Here is a 19352-nt window from a genome sequence, read left to right as displayed (position 1 = left end):
TTACTGAAAGGCTAAACAATGTAAACCAACAAACCAACATAAAGCCCTAACAAGCCTACAAACTACCTTGGCCAGCAAATGTTTCCTTTCCGGATCAAAAAGAAGACAGCAACTAAGGACAACAGCAGTTAGATATTCATTTAGTAAATACTGTGAAGGAAGATTTGATATTGCAAGACATGATCCCAATCATCTCATAAAGCATATGATTCCAGTTACATGAAATTTGAAGGTACAAGATGAATAATTAAAAATGGAAAAGATCTGTAAGGATTCCCATAACACTCTTTTACTCATTAATGACAGTTTTAACTACTATATTTAGACCTTTAAAATCACAGGCCAGATTTTAAGGAAGGAGAAATAGCCCTAAAGAAGCCATAAAATGGAAAAAATAGATTAAACCAAGTAAATACAAAAAAGATCTAGGTTGCAGGTGAAATGATTTTGAGGATATTAAATTTTCCTTTTGAAGCATAGACTGAAAAAGTAGACAAAGCAGCCCAAATTTCTTAAGTTATTTAGAAAAAGGGATGCTACTAAATACTCAGAAGAAATTATCAAAAAGGCAACTGAAAAAATATCAATAATTACCACTGATAAGAATTTTTTCCTATGTGATCAAAATTTTTAGAGATCAATTTACATAGATTTGGAGAATATTTCAGATATTTCAGAATATATTCAGATATCAGATATCAGAAAAGATATCTTCTTTTTTTAAAAAAGGAGAGAAAATATAAGATTCTACTGAACTTTGTTATTATTTAAAAAAAAAATTGGGGTAGAGCAAAATGAGTTTTTAAAGACTTTCCCTCCTGGCAAGTTGTTAAGCATGCATATGTCAGTATCATACATGATTCCTTGAAAGAGGTAAAAATAAAAATAATATCACTCAGTGATCTTCTGATTATTACTATCAAACAGTTGAAAAATAGAGATTTTTTTTTATCAAAATTACTTGCCATTTTTATGTAGGATTTCTAGAATAGAGTAAAACCAAAGAGTTTCCCTATGGATGGCAAATTTCTGCAGACCTTGTTAGCAGATGACATCATGCTCACTGTATCAAACTATAGAACTGTATAAAGCCTCAAGTGAGATCTACTCAAAAAACTTTGGCCTAATTATCTGTTTAGGGAAAAGCAAAACAGATGAAGAATTCTTATTATTCAGACTACTACATTTGGAAAGACAATAATAGATCTGGTACATTACTAGATATTTCTTGGACAAATGTATTGGCTAAACAATAAAGTAGAATCAAAACTGAAAAAGTATAAAAGAATAGATTGGACTGCTCTGGAAGTTATAAAGCACTTTTAATGATTCCAAGTTTTGTGAAATAAAAGCCCACTTTTTCAAACATCAGTAATCTTCAGGTGATGCTGAATGGTTGTGAGTCACTGAATACCCACATATATAGAATAAAAGTTAAGGGCTACCTAAAGACAATGGAGAGGTACTGGTGGGCATAAGCAAACTGAAAAATATTATCAATAAAGGACTGTGATGGAAAAATGGTGTTAAGAATGGCATCAGCAAGCTATATTACTGGAAAAAGAGGTGAGCTGATCATGTCATAAGAATAAGGAATAACCAAGAGGGGCTATGCATGCTTCAATATTTTCCTATGATTTTAAAATATCCAGAAGAAAATACCCAGCATGCTAGGTAGAACTTATATGGAAGATTGTGGGAAGGCTTGAACAAGTCTCACAGCAAGAAATTTGACAAATAGATTGTGATCTGCAAAAATCGTTCCAGAACCAACATTGATGAAATCAAGGAATCACTAAAGTTTTAAATTAACTGTTAGGTTTTCCTCACTGAATCTTTCTCCCTATACATTATAACCTTTGATCTTACTTCTGTGCTCTGAAACTACAACATATGAGAAGAATAACTCAATAATATTTCATAAATTAAAAGAAATGGTTCTTAGGGATACTAGAACCTTTGGCTTTAATTTTTAACTTAAAGAATTTCCTGCTGTATAGCTGATATATCAACTATCTCTCACCCATCATAGCTAAGCTATTGACAAAGCCTATCAATTTTATCATGCCACATTTCTCAAATATGCACCCTTTTCCCCTCTGACACTATTACTACTCTAGTGCAGGCCATCACTGTCTCATGCGGAATTACTACAATAGCCTGCTAATGGGTTGGCTTTCTTTAAGCGTCTTCCTACTCTAATCCATCATCCATTCAACTGCCAATATGATTTTCCTAAAACAAAGGTTCAATCATGTTACCACCCCTATTCAATAAATTTCAATGCCCCGATTGCCTCTAAGAACAAATATGAAATTGTTTGCCCTTCATAACCCAATCCCATTCTACTTTCCAGTCTTTTTATAACTTACTATTTGCCATATTTAGTTTGATCCAGTGATACTGGCCTCCTGGCTGTTTCACAAACATGTCTCTCCAACTCTGGGTCCTGAGCATTTTCTTTGACTGTTCCCCATATCTAGAACACTCTCCCTCCTCCACTCTGACTACTGACCTTTTTAGTTTCCTTTGAGCCCCAACTAAAATCCTTCCTCTTACAGGAAGCCTTCTCCATGCCCCAATCCCAATGCCTTTTCTCTGTTGATGATTTCCTACTTATCCTATATAGAATTTGCTTTGTATATATTTGTCATCTCCCCCATTAAAGTATAAGGTCCTTAAGAAAAGGTACTTTCTTTTGTCTCTTTTTATGTTCCTAGCTAAGCTTAGCACAGTGACTGACATATAGTAGGGACTTAATAAATCTTTATAGAAAAGAAATGAAAATGGCTCCCCAAAATAGCCTAACTAGGATTGACTACTATTTTTCTTTTCAATAAACTGACATTTAAATTTATCAGTCATTTACACCTGTTAATCTGATTAGCATTAGCTATTTTCCTAGAGTTTGAACTGAAAATAAATTTTCTGAACTTTTAAAGTCAAAGACTTGACCTATGACACCATCCATTTAAGGTTTCGATTGCAGAAAGAGGCAAACAGTCCAACATTCTTCCTTTTTATATCATAATTGCAACATTAAGGGAACCTATAAAGCAAAATATTCAAAGCAGCATTCTTTTAAGTAGCAAAAAAATAAATAAATAAACAAAACAAACCATAAACTAGAGAGTGTACATCTACTAGGGAATGGCCAAACTCTGGTACATGTAAAATTATTCTACTATAAGAAATGATGAATAAAAAGAATTTAGAAAGAAACAAGAAGACTGGAATAATGTGATACAGAGTGAAAAAAGCAAGGCTAAGAGAGTAACGTATACAATGACTATGATAATGTGAAAGGTATTTTTAAAATTAATTGAAAATTTGATGGACAGAAAAACATTGATCCTAGAGAAATGAAATAGAAACATTTTCCTACTCTCTGCAGAGTGATGAGTACAATGGATGTGGATCAGCACATATTATCAGATGCTAGTTGCTGTGTCATTAGTGGGCTTTGCTTTAATCTTTTTCTTTACTATAAGGAAAGATTTCAGTGGAATAATGCTCAGGGGAAGTGATTTTGATGTTCAAAAAAGGCAGAAATAATCTAAATATAAATGAAATAATGGGTTCCAAGACACAGTGCCTTTATCAATTTTTAGTAAATAATATTTAAATGGTCTACTTTTATCTTCTACAAAAAGCAGATAATATTATTCACATTGCTTAATTTTACAGAGCAATTGTGAGAAAAGTGCTTGGCAAAATTTCTAGTATTAGACAAATGTAAGATCTTATTATTTAAGAAAACTATTTAAACCATCAACAAAAATCATGTTCCCAAGCCCTAGAGCAAACTCTTGAAATGGTCAAAATTAATTTTTATCAATATCTATATTTAAAAATACAGGCAGCAGGAAATAAAATGAATATTTCTAATTTTAGGTTGTTAAACCAAATAAATACCTTTGAACTTTAAGTTGGTTCTAGATTTTTCACCCTAAGGATTGAACAGAAGGGATGAATACCTGTTTTAGCTTCAAAAAGAAGTTCTCAGTAGTGCTGCGTTTGCTGAAGGGCCAGAATAGCCTTTCATTAGGTGAACAAACTCGGACTTTTGTCTCCAGAAGAAATCGAACAGGTTCCTGCACTTCTGTTATGACCAAATCAACAGCTGCAGTCATGAATAGCACTTTGTCTGAAGACAGGAAGAATAGGATAGCAACTCGTTTGCATGATTAAGACAAAACATGATTCTCTTAATTCTACAAAATAAACTTTAGTAAATTTTGATACAGTTGCATATAATAAAATAATTAAAAATAAGTTTCTATTAAAGAAATCTTAGAAAATCAACAAGATTAATATGTAACTAAAATAAGCTTTGATCTAATTAATTGTAACACATCTGAAGCAATGCTCTTCCCTCAAGATAAAGATTGAAACTCATGACCAAAAGTTTTTCTGCCATAACTTTTTATCTAAAAGAAATAGTATTTTGCTTACAGCTCAATTCATATTTCAACAAATTCCAATAGACTGGAATTCAAAAAGAATTATGGAGATTATTTAGTGTATCTCCATTTTACAGGTGAAGAAATAAGGTAGTAAGGTCATAATTTGCATACACATTAGGGAGATGCATCGTGTAACAGCAAATACCACTAACATAGCAACAAGAGTAACTCAACATTACCTAATTCCAAACTCTCAAACCTCATATTTTGCCTATTACTAAGACAATCTATTTGTAATAGAGCTACTCCTAATTCTGCTACTACTTAGATTGTTGATTTTGTGCAAATTATGTTACCTTAAAGTAATTCTTGTTGCTACTTCAGTGGTATTTGTTGTAACACAATCTGTGAGCTGTTATTGTGCCAATGGTAACAACAATATGAAGCTTATTGAAGCATTAACACAAATAACTGTTAGGGAGAAAATACCTTTTGGTGTTTCTTCATTTACAACCTGGAAGTGTGGAGATTTGGGGTTCCAGCTACCAGTAATGATATAAGACTTCCCATCTGAACTTTTTCCCATTGATTCCTAAGGAAAAAAATGAAAGCAAACCTAAACCAAAATGTGACCTGGTAGCAGTTAATGGTCATTCTGCTGTCTCTTCAAAAATAGTAGCTGATATGTATATGCTTATTATAATTTATAATAATATTTTATAAACCAAATTTAAAATTCTATTTATACATACAACAGTCCAGTGAGAATGGTAAACAAGGATTAAAAACACCATTCTGTAAATGAGGAAAGAGGTACAGAGAGGATAATTTGTCAGAGTTCATATGGCCTTTATTGGATATGTCTAAAACTTCATTGTGGAGATACCAGATACCATTCAACTGTACTGCATATTTTCATACAAAGTGGAATTAGAGCTATACATATGAAAAAGTGAGCGCAAGGGAGTAAAGGTTTAAGCACATTGCTTTACGAACTTGATGAGTTCCTAAAAAGTTAACTTTTGAAAGGAATGGCTTTAAAGTAAATAATGCTCTAAATATGATAGATGAACTCAACATTTAAAGGCATCTATTTGGTAAATTTGGATTTTCCCATTTCAGGTTAGCAGAAAGTGGGTTGCAGAAGCATTAAGTGTTAAACCAGAAGCTTAGTGGTTTAGAAAGACAACATTTTGCAGACAGAGGGAAACAAAGTACAAAAGTTTAATTCTAAAGAAGAGTCATTATCAATAAAAAAGAAAAGATCAATTATGTTGATACAGAAATTTGGAGTACAACAAAATAGTTTTACACTCATCATTTTCTTTGATTCACAGAATCAAAGGATGTTAGTCTGAAGGGCTCTTAGAGAATATTCAGCATGTCTCTCTTCCCTTTATAAGAGATGGAAATCCAAGAAAGCTAAATAACTTGTTTTAAGTTACTATAGAGCATGGCATAATAGAAAAAGGATTGGGTATGAACAGTTGTGTGATCTGGGGTAATCAACATACCTATAAATTTTTTTTTTTTAATTTTTTATTTTATTTTATAATTATAACATTTTTTGACAGTACATATGCATGGGTAATTTTTTACAACATTATCCCTTGCACTTACTTCTATTCAGATTTTTTCCCTTCCTCCCCCAACCCCCTCCCCCAGATGGCAAGCAGTCCTATATATGTTGAATATATTACAGTATAATTTAGATACAATATATGTGTGTAGAACCGAATTTTTTGTTGCACAGGAAGAATTGGATTCAGAAGGTAAAAATAACAGTTTACATTCATTTCCCAGTGTTCCTTTTCTGGATGGAGGTCTGCCACCCCTTACCGGATTTATGCCTAAATGACTTATTCTCCAAGAACTAATCTACAACGGAAACATTGCTACCGCCACTATTATAGCCCTTTCCGCCCTACTTAATTTATTCTTTTACATACGAATTATCTATGCATCAAGCCTTAGCTGTTTCTGTCCATCATTAATCAATTGGAATTGGATTAGCTCTTCTCTATGTTGAAGAAATCCACTTCCATCAGCATACATCCTCGTACAGTATCATTGTTGAAGTGTATAATGATCTACTGGTTCTGCTCGTTTCACTCAGCATCAGTTGATGTAAGTCTCTCCAAGCCTCTCTGTATTTCTCCTGTTGGTCATTTCTTATAGAACAATAATATTCCATAACATTCATATACCATAGTTTACCCAACCATTCTCCAATTGATGGACATCCATTCATCTTCCAGCTTCTAGCCACTATGAAAAGGGCTGCCACAAACATTTTGGCACATACAGGACCCTTTCCCTTCTCTAGTAGTTCCTTGGGGTATAAGCCCAGTAGTAGTATGGCTGGGTCAAAGGATATGCACATTTGGATAACTTTTTGGGCATAATTCCAGATTGCTCTCCAGAATGGTTGGATTCTTTCACAACTCCACCAACAATGCATCAGTGTCCCAGTTTTCCCACAGCCCCTCCAACATTCATCGTTATTTGTTCCTGTCATCTTAGCCAATCTGACAGGTGTGTAATGATACCTCAGAGTTGTCTTAATTTGCATTTCTCTGATCAATAGTGATTTGGAACACTCTTTCATATGAGTGGAAATAGTTTTAATTTCATCATTTGAAAATTGTCTGTTCATATCCTTTGACATACCTATAAAATTTAACCACAACTGTGGTGAGTTGTCACCAAAAGTCAATTAAATGATGTGTATAAAATAGCTGCACAAAACCCCTGAAGCTTGGTTTAGTGCACCGTCTACCCTGGAAACAGAGCTTTACTTTAACAAAAAGTTAAAAGCCAAATAATAGGTTGGGAACAACAGTGAGTGAACAACAGAAAAACAGAGAAAGATTCTGACCATAGAAAATTACTATGTGCACAAGGATGATCAAAATATATACTCAGAAGATGATATCAAAGTCAAAACTCCTATATCTAATGTCTCTAAGAAAAATAAGAATTGGTCTCAGGCCATGGAAGAACTCAAAAGGGATTTTGAAAACAAGAGAAATAAAGGAAAAATTAGGAAGAGAGATGAAAATGATGCAAAAGGAAATGTAAAAAGCTAATGAGGAAAAAGAATGCCTTAAAAAGCAAAATTGGCCAGATGGGAAAGGAAATAAAATTAGAATTGAGGGAATAGAAGCAAATGCTTTATGACAAATCAAAATACAAAAAAAAAAAAAAGAATGAAAAACAATGTGAAATATCTCATCGGAAAAAAAAAGCCTGGACATCATCTTTAGAGAAATTATCAAGGAAAACTACTCTGATATTCTAGAACTACAGGGCAAAATAAAAATTGAAAAAAATCCACCAATCATCTACTGAAAAAGATGAAAATGAAAATTTTCATTAATATTATAGCTAAATACCAGATCGACTAAATCTTTCTGGACAGTCTAAATATTGTAGAATCAGTTGGGATAACATGAGATTTAGCAGCTTTTACATTAAACACTTACAGGGCTTGGAATATGACATCCTGGAAAGCAAAGGAGCTAATATTATAGCCAAATTATCACCTAATCAGCAAAATTGAGTCTAATCCTACAGGGGGAAAAGTGGGCATTTCAATGAAATGGAGGATTTTCAGGCATTCATGATAAGAAGACCAGAGCTGAACAGAAAACTTGATTTTCAAATACTGGACTCAGAAGAAGCAAAAGAAAACAATTAGGAAAGGAAAATCAAAAGGGACTTAACAAAGTTTATTTGTTTATACTCCCATATGGAAACATGATACTTGTAACTCATAAGAACTTTTTCATTATAATGGCATTGGAAGGAATATATGTAGACAAGGCAAAGGTATGAGTTAAATATGAAGGGATAATATATAAAAAATAAAATAAAATCAAGGGGTGAAAGAGGATTGTACTGGGAGAAAGGAAAAAGAAGAGGTAGAATGTTGTAAATTATCTGCCATAAAAAAGGCAAGAGAAAGCTTTTACAATGGGAGGGGAAAGGGAGTGAATAAACATTATTCTCAACAGAATTTGCTCAAAGAAGAAATAATATACACATTCAATATGGGTATAGAAATCTATCTTACTCTTCAGGAAAATAGGAGGAGAAGATACAAGAAGGGGTGGAGAGTGTCAAAAGAAAGGACACACTGGGGGAGGGGCTGGTCAAAAAACAAAACACTTTTGAGGGACAGGGTGAAAGGAGAGAAAGAATAGAATAAATAGGTGGGAAATACACTTAGCAATAATAATTATGAAAAGATTTTGAAGCAAATTTCTTTGATAAAGGCCTTATTTCTCAAATATACAGAGAACTGATTCAAATATTTAAAAAGTCATTGATCAAAGGATATGATCTATACACAAAGGATTATAAAACCATACATATCCTGACCTAACAATACCATTACTAGGAATGAATCCCAAAAAAGACTTATTTAAAAAGGAAAAGAACCTATATGTAGAAAACATTTGTAGCAGATCTTTTCTCAGAGCAAATTGGAAATTAAGAGGAAGCCCATCATTTGGGGAATGGCTAAATAAATTGTGGTATGTGATTATGAAGGAATATTATTCTTCTATGAAAAATGACAAGTAGGATATTATTAAAAAAACAAAACAAAACCTGGAAAGTCTTCCATGAGTTCAAACAAAGTGAAATATATTGTGTACCTAGTAAAAGCAAAGTTATGGGATGATATTCTATAAAGGACTTTGCTAGTCTCAGCAAAATAATGATCCAACACTACTCTGAATGACTTAGCATGAAAACATGCTAGCCATTCCTTCAAAATTAGAATTGAAGAAATAGAAGCAAATGCTTTATGAGAAGTTAAAATATAATAAAAAAAACCCAAAAGAACTGATTGTATCTGAATGCAGACTAAAACATACTTTTTAAAAAAACTTTTTTTCTTGAGGTTTTGTTTGTTTATTTGTTTGTTTGTTTGGTGATCTATGTTTTCTTTTGTAACCTGATTTTTATGGAACTGTTTTACCTAACTTCACATTGGCCTTTTTAATAGGTGGTGTGCGAGGAGATACAAGGAGAACCTGGAACTCAAATTTTAGAAATGACTGTAAAAATAATGTTTTACATGTAACAAGGGAAAATTAAAATATTAAAACAACAACAAAAAAGAGGGTCTATGGCTAGATATATAAAATCTGGCTATCTTTGCTACAGTGGAGTCATAAAGGATGAGGCTTGAGAAAAAGCCAATAAACTTGGCAATTAAGAGATCATTTGTAATTTTTGAGAGAGCAGTTTCAGTTGATTGAACAGATATAAAAGACAATATAAAAACATGAAAGATCAGAAAAATGAGGTGGACTGGTCATGTGACAATGATAGATGATTATAACTTGGCAATATTCAAAAACAAAAAGAATCAAAGGAAAACCTCCAACATTTGAGAACTTAGGTTTAAGTAGCGTGGTAGGATAGAGATTTTCACTGTGTATCTAACCAATGAATTTTTATGTACACACATCCCTTCTCCCTTGGATTAATTCAATAGTCTCCCAATTGATCTTCTTACTTCATGTCTCTCTCCATCCTGTACATGCACCAATGTGACTTTCATAACACACAGTTCTAACCATTACTCCATAATTATTATACCATAAATTTCAATGGTTTTTTATTGTTTCTAGGATATCCTCTATTTACTATGGTCCACTTGCTGTTCCTCAACAAGTGAGTGAGACTAGATCAACCAAGGTTCATGAATTTGTTTTTTTAAATTAATTTTATAATCATATTTCAATACAATTGTTTTCTTTTGTAATTTTATGCATTTGATGCATTGTTGGTGGAATTGTGAAATGATCCAACCAATTGTGCATACCCTTTGCTCTAGCAGTGCTACCACTGGGTCTATATCCCAAAGAAATCATAAAAGAAGGAAAAGGACCCACATGTACAAAAATGTTTGTAGCAGTTCTTTTTCTGGTAGCAAAGAACTGGAAAATGAATAGGTACCCTTTATTTGGGAAATGGCTGAATAAGTTGTGGTACGTGAAAATAATGGAAGATTTTGTTTTATAAAAATTATGAACAGGATGATTTTAGAAGTCTTAAAAAGATTCACATGAACTCATACTGAACTAAACAAGCAGAACCAGGAATACATTGTATACAGTAACAGCAAGATTGTGCAAAGACCAACTATGACAGACTTGGTTCTTTCTCAGTGGTTCAGTGATCCAAGATAACCCAATAAACTTTGAATGGAAAACAGCATCCACATCAAGACAGAGAACTATGGAGACTGAATGTTAAATCATGCTATGTTCACTTTTTCCTTTTTTCTCTCATGGTATTCCCTTTTGTTCTGATTTTTCTTTCCCAACATGATTCATAAGAAAATAAGTTTAAAAAAAAAAAAAAAACACAATGTTGTTTTTTATGTGTAACTGGGGGAAATTTTTAAGGGAAAAAAAGAATGCATTTAAAAAATTATTCATGATGGGTTTATCAGATTGCCAAAAAATACCAAAAAAAAGGTTAAGAACCCCTGGACTAGATGACTTCTAAGTTCCCTACCACCTTTAAATCTTACAAAACTATAGTCTTGTGAAGGATCTATAATTTTAAAGAGGAGGATACTCCCACATAGACTATAGAAAGCTAAAGCTGTAAGGGACTTTAGAGATCATTTGGTTTAATCCCTTCATCTTATGGTGAGAAAACAGAGGCTTAGAGAAGATAAGGAGACAACTAGATGGCCCAGGGGATAGAACACTGGGTCTGAAGTCAGGAAGACCTAAGTTCAAATCTGGTCTCAGATACTAGCTATGTGACCCTGGACAAGTCCTTTAACCTCTGTCTGCCTTAATCCACTGGAGAAAAAGTAGCAAACTACTCTAGTATCTCTGCCAAGCAAACCCCAAGGACAGTGTTGGTAAGGTTCATTGAGTCATGAAGTCAGACACAACTAAATGCTGAACAAAAGAAGATAAACGACTTGCATGAAGTCATCTAGATACCTATTTAAATCTAGACAGCTATGACTCCAAATCTGGTGACTTCTATCACACAATTCTCTCTCAAAGTATAGTTGTAAGAATAGGTAGCAAGAGAAGAATGATTTGTTCCTTACTGAGCAAATAAAACATAAACCTGCCATCAAAATGTAATCATACCAGATCTAGTAAGTGCATGTCACTATTCCGCACATCTTTTCCAGGGCTAAGGAGAAGGCCAAAACATCTGCAAAAAACAAAACAAAACAAAAACAAAAACAAAAAAAAAACAAAGAAAAAAAAAAGAGTACCAATATTAGTCTGGAAAAAGAAAACCACATGTAGTAAATAAAGTTTAAGGTGTAAAACAATTGATTAATTTATGATGCTCTGATTAAAGCTTATTTAAACTGTCAATTTCTTAATATTCCTGCATAGATTTCTTCCTCAAATATTTTACCATGATATGCAAGTGATCCAGGGTTTTCAAAGGATATGCCCAGCAGAGTGAAAGGTATGGTGGTTACAATTAAATTAAGGACAGGGTCATCAATGGATAATGTGTCATTCAAGGGCGAGATAAATAAAATGCAGAGTGGCTTATCACCAAAGAGTTCAAATTGATTTTGGCAACTGCAACTTACCATGACATGGAAGGGCAGCTATTACAGATTGTTAAAATGTTAACTATTTCTAATCCTATATAATTTTGATTGGCAAAAATATAATCCAATTCTCAATAAAAACAAAAAAGCTAAATAAGCACTATAAAACTGAAAAAAAAAAAAATGAGGTCAAATTTTATTTAGCAATAATGTAGATCTGGCAAATATACCAGGGCAAAATCTAGGGGAGATACTGCAGGTTGAAAATAGTTACCAGTTAAAAAAAAAATGCCAAAAACTCAAGTATAACAATTAAACTTATATTCTTTCTATCTGACCACCAGTTCCTAGAACAGTGTGTACTGTCTTAAGATAGTGGCTTTATATATGCTTGTTGAATGGCCAAATGAGACAAAGATCAATATGTCTCTAAAAGTAAAGTGGGAATTTTTACTCTTCATTAAATGCTTTAAAAAATCTCAATTGAACCTGAAGTTTCAAGTTTTTGAAAATGCTTACCTTTCAATGATAAGTTCTTTGTTACTTGTTTGTTGGACATAAATGACAATCTTTTTATCAATTCCCTGTCGAAGTTTGAAGCATTGCCTGTCCTTGTCTTTAGGAACTGCACTATAAATCCCCCCCCCCCAAAAAAAGTTTTCATTAATTTAAGTAAGATTATAAGTTTATTATTAAACACTGATACAACTAAGTAAACTTGGCTTTCAAATTTATATGCTATTTAACTACTTTATATTCATCATATTTGGCAGTTATAACTGCATTATAGCATTGTTACAAAATTATATCAATATAATACAATATATGTAATTATTCCCCTACTTCCAGATATTTAGGTTGCAACCCCCTCCCCCCCAAAACAAACAAACAAACAAACAAACCTGGAAGCAATCACAAATAATGCCACTATGAAAATATTTGAACAGAGAACTATCATTTTGTTTGTCTTTGCTAACATTTTCAAGGTATATTTCAAATATCAGAGCAAAAGGAATGATTTTTTTTGGTAACTTTATACTGTCAAAAGTGCTTTCCAAACAGTCTACAAAGTTGTAATTCTACCAGCAATGACTGAGTGTACTTGTTTCTCCACAATCTAGAAGCAGAGTTTGAATGTTTTTGATTATTTTTGCCAATTTGATTAGTATGATGATTTAATTTAAATTTAAGCAATAAGATTTATTTGTTTTCAAAGTTGATTTAATTTGTATGTCTGCAATAATTATGAAGTTGCACACTTCAGTGATTATTACACCTGTGTTCCTCTTTTAAAAATTCTTATTGCTTTTATTAATTTTAGATAGTATGTTCTTGTCATGTATATTAGGTGGCATAATAACATTTCTGGGGTATGAAGTGGTGAGAGAATTGGGGTCAAGTGACTTGCCTAGGGTCATATAACTAATATGTATCAAGTGTCTGAGATTGGATTTGAATTCAGGTCCTCCTGACTCCAGGGCTGGTGCTCTATCCACTGTGCTACCCATCTGGCCCTATAATTTTTAAAACCTAAATCTTTGTGCTTTCTTTTTTTCCCCTGAATATAAATAGTGAAGCTCTGAAGGGATCTTGCCTTTGGCACCATAGATATAGTATCAAAATATAATATGAAATTTCTACTAAAATGCCAGGATGGCACAGTGGGGAAAATGTTGGATTTTGAGTCAAAGGATCTGTGTGACCCTGAATAAGTCATTACCTCTTTGGGATTTAGTTTCCTATAAAAATGAAGGGAGCTGATGAAGTAAATCTTTTCTAAGGTAGCTTCCATATCTAAATCTATGATCCTGTCAATTATTTTAGAGTTGAAAATGAATTTGGAGATAATTTACTCCAATTTTTTTGTATTACAAATAAAATGGTGACTGACAGAAGATAAATAACTGTCCAAGGTCAAAGATATAATTAAATGGGAGAGCTGGAATTTGAAATCAGCTCCTGACTCTAAAACTAATACTCTGTATAACACTGTGCTTAAAGTAGTTTTAAATGATGAAATTAATTAGTCCTAAAAAGGAACAAATAAAATAGCTTAATATGGATTTATTAAATGGGGTTCAAGTTTTGTACCAGGGAAACGCAAGCCCTAAAAAGATAAAAGAAAAAAAGAGAAACAATAATTTGATCTCTTCTTTACTTCAGTAATATGTGTTTAATGGAATAAAAGATATAAGTTTAAAAGAAACTAAAAGAGTTATTAGAATGTGACACATGCTATTTCTTCAAGAGAAAGATTGCAGTGAATAATTTGAAAGCATGTGATTCAGAATATACAATGATTTGAATTTCATAGTGATGTCTTTTTTGGTTAAGACACACCATAATATTTTATTACTATTTTTATGAACCAAATAAATACCTCCTCTATCTTGTATTGTAATCATATTAAGATAATCCTGCATTAAAGCCCTGTTCTAACATCTGATCCTGGCATGGAAGTCCTGCATTAGTAGAGAAAACTAATTTGTCCTTGCAGAACTTAAACTCTGGCAAATGGATGAGATATCTGTTGTCTGAGATTTGATTAGCTAATAAAGAAAGGCTGCAGGCTGGCTATCATGTTATGTACTTTTATTTGTGCCATAATATATCATGTTGACCACCTCCTAAGACATGATGATGTAATTTGCATTAGTAAAAACCATCACTCAAGAAGTTCAAAATCTTTTATAGTATGAATAGTTGAATATCTTTTGTAGTATGAATACAACATTCTACACTAGTTAAAAGTTTGCTTTTCTAAACTTATCTGGGTATCGAGGTGATACTAGGTTTTCAAAGGCTAGATAGCAAAATAGTTCACATTCTAGTAGGTCCCATCAAACTAGAAAGGCTCTACAGGCCATGCAACAGACTGTCATTTTAGAACCAGCCTAGGCATCACAAAAAAGACTGGCTACCAAGTTAATGAAGTTAGCAAGAACAACTCCTGAAACTCTATGGCAAGCTATTGTGATAGGCATTAGAGAGCATTAGGAATGATCTTTAGAAGTACTAAAGTAATGAGCTATATTTCTATGACATTCTATCACCTTCCTTTTATATTCATAATTTCATCTGATCTTCACTACACTTTTGTGAAGTAGTTAGTCTATTTGATAAATGAGGAATCTGAGCCTCAAGTGATAGTAAGATCATGGATTTAGATCTGAGGGACTCCAGACATCTAGTCTAACCCATAATTCAGCCCTAGTACTTCTCAGGTTTTGAATAAATTGGCTGATCTGTTTTCTCTCCATTATACCAATTTGAGTCAGGTTCATATATTCAAAGATGAGTACAAATGACATTTTTCTCTTGTAACTGAGAAGGAATATAAAGAATTCTTTCTTTTCTTTTGAATGCTGATCTTTTAATAGAACTACAGAATTTTACAGTTAGAAGAACTTTGGATGTTTGTTTAAGTTCACACACAGTGGTTAATTGGAGAGGAAAGCCTGTATTCTACTGTAAAACAGGAATTCTTTACCTGGACTTTCAGAGTCTAAAAAAATACTGATGACTGTATTTCAGTATAATTGCTTTACTTTGTAATCTTAAGTATTTTATTTTATACATTTTAAAACATTATTTTGTAACATGGTCTTTAAGCTTCCCCTGACTGTGAAAAGGGTCTATGAAATAAAATTTAAAAAGTTAAAAATCTCTATTCTAAGCTTAGTGACCTCCTGATATCATTTTACATCAAAACTGAAAAGAAGTGGTAATTTTATAATTACCTTTTGGGATTTTAATGACTCCTTTTACCATTGAAATAAAGGCAATAAACCATTGATTAGCAATAAGATCAAGAGTAATGCTAAATTCTTAGATTTTATATATAGATATAAGTGAATTTATCATAAAATCTATCCCACATATTTATAATCATAATTATCACTGATTTAATATTAAAATTATATTTAAGAAAATATTATTTCAGAAAACTTTGAAAACCAGTTCAAAAGGTCTAAATCCTTTTCCTAAACAGCTGATAGAACACTATCAAATGAGTGCACATTAAGTAAAACCCATTTTCAAAATTTTCTAGTGGATTAGCCAGCAGAGGGGGCTATAATGCCAATTTCTTAATATATGAACTTATCATTCAACATTACAAAAAATCACATCTTTTTATTCTTCACTCATTATTTTGTGATGTAAAAAAAGGCAACATAATATAGTCCAATGGATTTGCAGAAAGGAACTGTTCAGATTCCAATAGCTATGGGGCTCTCAATAAGTCATTTAAGCTTTAAAATCAGTTTTCTTATCTGTAAAATGTAGACACTAATAGAGGACTGGTTTGAGGAAAGTGTTTTTTTTTTTTTTTTAAAAGGAACAAAAGCCATAAAACAAATAAGTTGTTTTTAGTATTCCTTTACTACTATTTTTCTCTGAAGACTGATTACCTAAAAGCATATACCAAGCTAGGAATACTTCAAATGCAACTCTGTTAAGACATATGTTTTGTCATCTGAGGAAAAGTTCAGAGAGACATAATATCAACCTGTATGCTGCCATGTTTTTAAAAAGTGTACCAAAAAATTCTCTTGAAATCATAAGATAAAAATTCTAACAAAGGAGACATTTATTTCATCAAGCTCATTTATATAACTAAATATTTTACTTTATTGTCAAACACTGATTATATTAATATAGATTCAAAACAATAAATAAAAGGATATTCTCTACCTAAAGTAACCTTTACCATCATCTTCTTTTATTTCTAAAGACACGGAGAAGGTGAAGATGTCACTGTCAGGAGTCTGCGGTGCAGCAGTGGCAGAAAGTGGGGTCTGTTTGGCAGAACGGCGGAAGGCAGTGGCAAAACTGTAGAGAATGCGACTTACCTGAAGTCACAAAGAACCAGACAGGTTAGGGGGGAAGTTTCTAGAAAAAAAAATAGCAAATACATTTCTATACTGCCAAGGCTGTCACTTCTTCCTCCTACAAAGTGTGGCAAAAGAATCTTGAGACCTGTCATTCTTTGCTGGTACACAGAATGCTAATGAGGTATCTCACATTTTCTCTGGAGATTTTCAATTGTTTCTCCTTTATCTCATAAAAAAACAACAACAACAATTTTTTAGGTTCTTAAATGAGATTAATCTTATTCAGAAAGGACATTTAAGAAGAGAGATAGAAAAATCTGAATTACAGGACATGGGAAAGTTCAAGTTGGAAGTAATTTTGTAGGGTTCCTAGTCCCAGAGGTTCAACATCATCATAACAGCTTTTTGAAAACTGTGGTCGGCCAAATCTCAGGGTGTTATCTGACAGATTTTTAGGGAAGACAAAATCAACCACAAAAACTTATCTAATTAGATGTCACACAAAGATTGATAGGATATTAGGACCAAACCACCTCTCTATTCTCACCCCTCCCCCAAAATAATTGTGAAACTGATTGCTTCTGGGTATTATGTGAACAGACTTCTGTCAATTGTGAATTGTAATATAAGTAGAACAAATTAAATTATAAAATTAAACCAAAGGATTAGGGCTAAAAGGGTCTTTAGAGAGTTTCGAATCCTTCTCCCTCATAGAGCATCAGCACAAGACCCTGGGTCTTCTGTGACTCAATGCAGAAAGGGTCTTAAATTCCAAATCTAATGTCCCAAGACACAACTTTCCATGGACCCCCATACTATGGTTTTCTTATGATACACTCTACTGTTGAAGAAATGTAGGATACTCTGGTCTAGCATGACTCCCTCCCTCATTTTACAAATGAGGAAAATTAAGCTCAGAGAAACTAATTACTAAAGTTCATACAGTTGGTAAATGGCAGAGCAAAGACTAGACTAAGCAAATTACCTATCATTGCATTACTCAATCTACTATCACTACACCCATAAGCCTTTCTTACATTAACATAAAGTAGAACACCTGAAAGTAAAATGTAAATTAATACAATGTAAATGTAAAAACTTTTTCATAATTAAAGCAAGCTATATCACTTTGCCTACCAGTGGCCTAGTGAATCAAGAGCTAAATTAGAATAAGAAAGGCCTGAGTGTGGATTCTTCCTAGGACACTTACAAGCTGTGTGATCTTGGATCTTGGGCAATTCATTACACCTCACACCACCTTTGTTTTTTCACTCATAAAATGGAGATAATGCTTCACACAGGAGATAAAAGTGCTTAGCAAACTATTAAGGTAAATGTTATTTTCGTTTATTATTAATACTGTCACACCTATTCTATGCTACCTCTCATCTCTGAAGATTCAATTTAACTGCTCACATTGGCTCACATTGCTAATTTGCCAGCTAAATCCTTTCCATACACATTTTCCTGGTTTAGGCAAACTGTTGTTCCTTTGAGCAGCTTAAGGAACGAGGAACCTTTAGTTTTACTATTTCTATCCATGGGGCAGCTAAGTGGTGCAGTAGATAGAGCACCAGGCTTGAATTCAGGAGGACCAAAGTTCAAATCTGGCCTCAGACAGTTAACACTTCCTAGCTGTGTGGCCCTGGGCAAGTCATTTAACCCCAGCCTCAGGGAAAAAAAGAAAAAAAAATATTTCTATCCATGGACACAAACATATAATAGGAATAATATTCAACAGTAATAAACTTTAGAAATGTTAAAAGTATCATAAACAGGAATCTAACAACTTATCATAGTAAAAACTCAATTAACCAAGAGTCCATTAACTGTACTTTTACAAGGGTGAAAAGTTGTAATTAAGTGTTTAAATATATATTTCAAGAAAATAAATTGCTGAATTAAATGGAAAACATTTTTTCTTAGTGCTTAAAACCTTGAAAATTTCTGTCACTACATTCTTATGCTTTGTTAGAATTCAATTAAAAATATACTTCTTGAGGGCAGAGACTGAGACCCCCTGACTTTTATTGCCTACCACAAAGTTTAGAAAAGTATGAGCTTAATAAATTGAGCACAGCAGCATAGTGTAGCAGAAGGGTGCTGGAGTTTGGAAGACCTGGGTTCAAAAAGCAGTTCTCCTGCTTACTGTTTATGTGGTTTGGGGCAAGCCATTTAATTTCTGGCCCTTGGTATCTTCACTTGTAAAAAGAGGGGCTTGGTCTAAATGACTTTTAAATGGTCATCCAATTCTAAATCTGTACACAAAATATTCTTTTCATGACCTAGAAGATTGTCATTCTAAACACCAGTTACTCATTATGTAACAGAGGCAAAGGATAAGCCTGATAGAGGGGATTTCTAGAGGACTTCACTAATGTAGATCAGTATCTTCTCAGCAACTTAGGGTTTTATAGTTACTCAGAGAATTGAGAGGTGAAGCGACTTGTCCATCAGCTAGTCAGTAAGTAACAGACTTGGGATTCAAAACTCTGATTTTCTTGGTTCTGTAGTCAGTTCTAACTCCATTATGCCATGTGGTGTCGGGAC

The 19352-nt window shown here is 32.9% G+C and overlaps 1 protein-coding gene across 4 annotated transcripts in view; it reads right to left on the bottom strand.

Moving 5' to 3' along the window:
* RABGAP1 (RAB GTPase activating protein 1) overlaps positions 1-19352 on the bottom strand; it is a 195086-nt gene that overhangs the window by 112238 nt on the left and 63496 nt on the right. For all 4 annotated transcript variants that reach the window (XM_074293000.1, XM_074293001.1, XM_074293002.1 and 1 more), the window contains 5 exons: positions 16663-16820; positions 12487-12597; positions 11543-11609; positions 4896-4998; positions 3978-4147 (listed from right to left, as the gene is read on the bottom strand). In XM_074293000.1, the coding sequence (XP_074149101.1) occupies positions 3978-4147; positions 4896-4998; positions 11543-11609; positions 12487-12597; positions 16663-16820 (609 nt within the window). The remainder of the gene's footprint in view (positions 1-3977; positions 4148-4895; positions 4999-11542; positions 11610-12486; positions 12598-16662; positions 16821-19352) is intronic.

The sequence above is a fragment of the Sminthopsis crassicaudata genome, chromosome 2, assembly GCF_048593235.1.
Source record: "Sminthopsis crassicaudata isolate SCR6 chromosome 2, ASM4859323v1, whole genome shotgun sequence".
Classification (NCBI taxonomy): Eukaryota; Metazoa; Chordata; class Mammalia; order Dasyuromorphia; family Dasyuridae; genus Sminthopsis; species Sminthopsis crassicaudata.
Note: the sequence above shows the minus strand (reverse complement) of the source record. Positions and strands in the feature narration are given on the sequence as shown.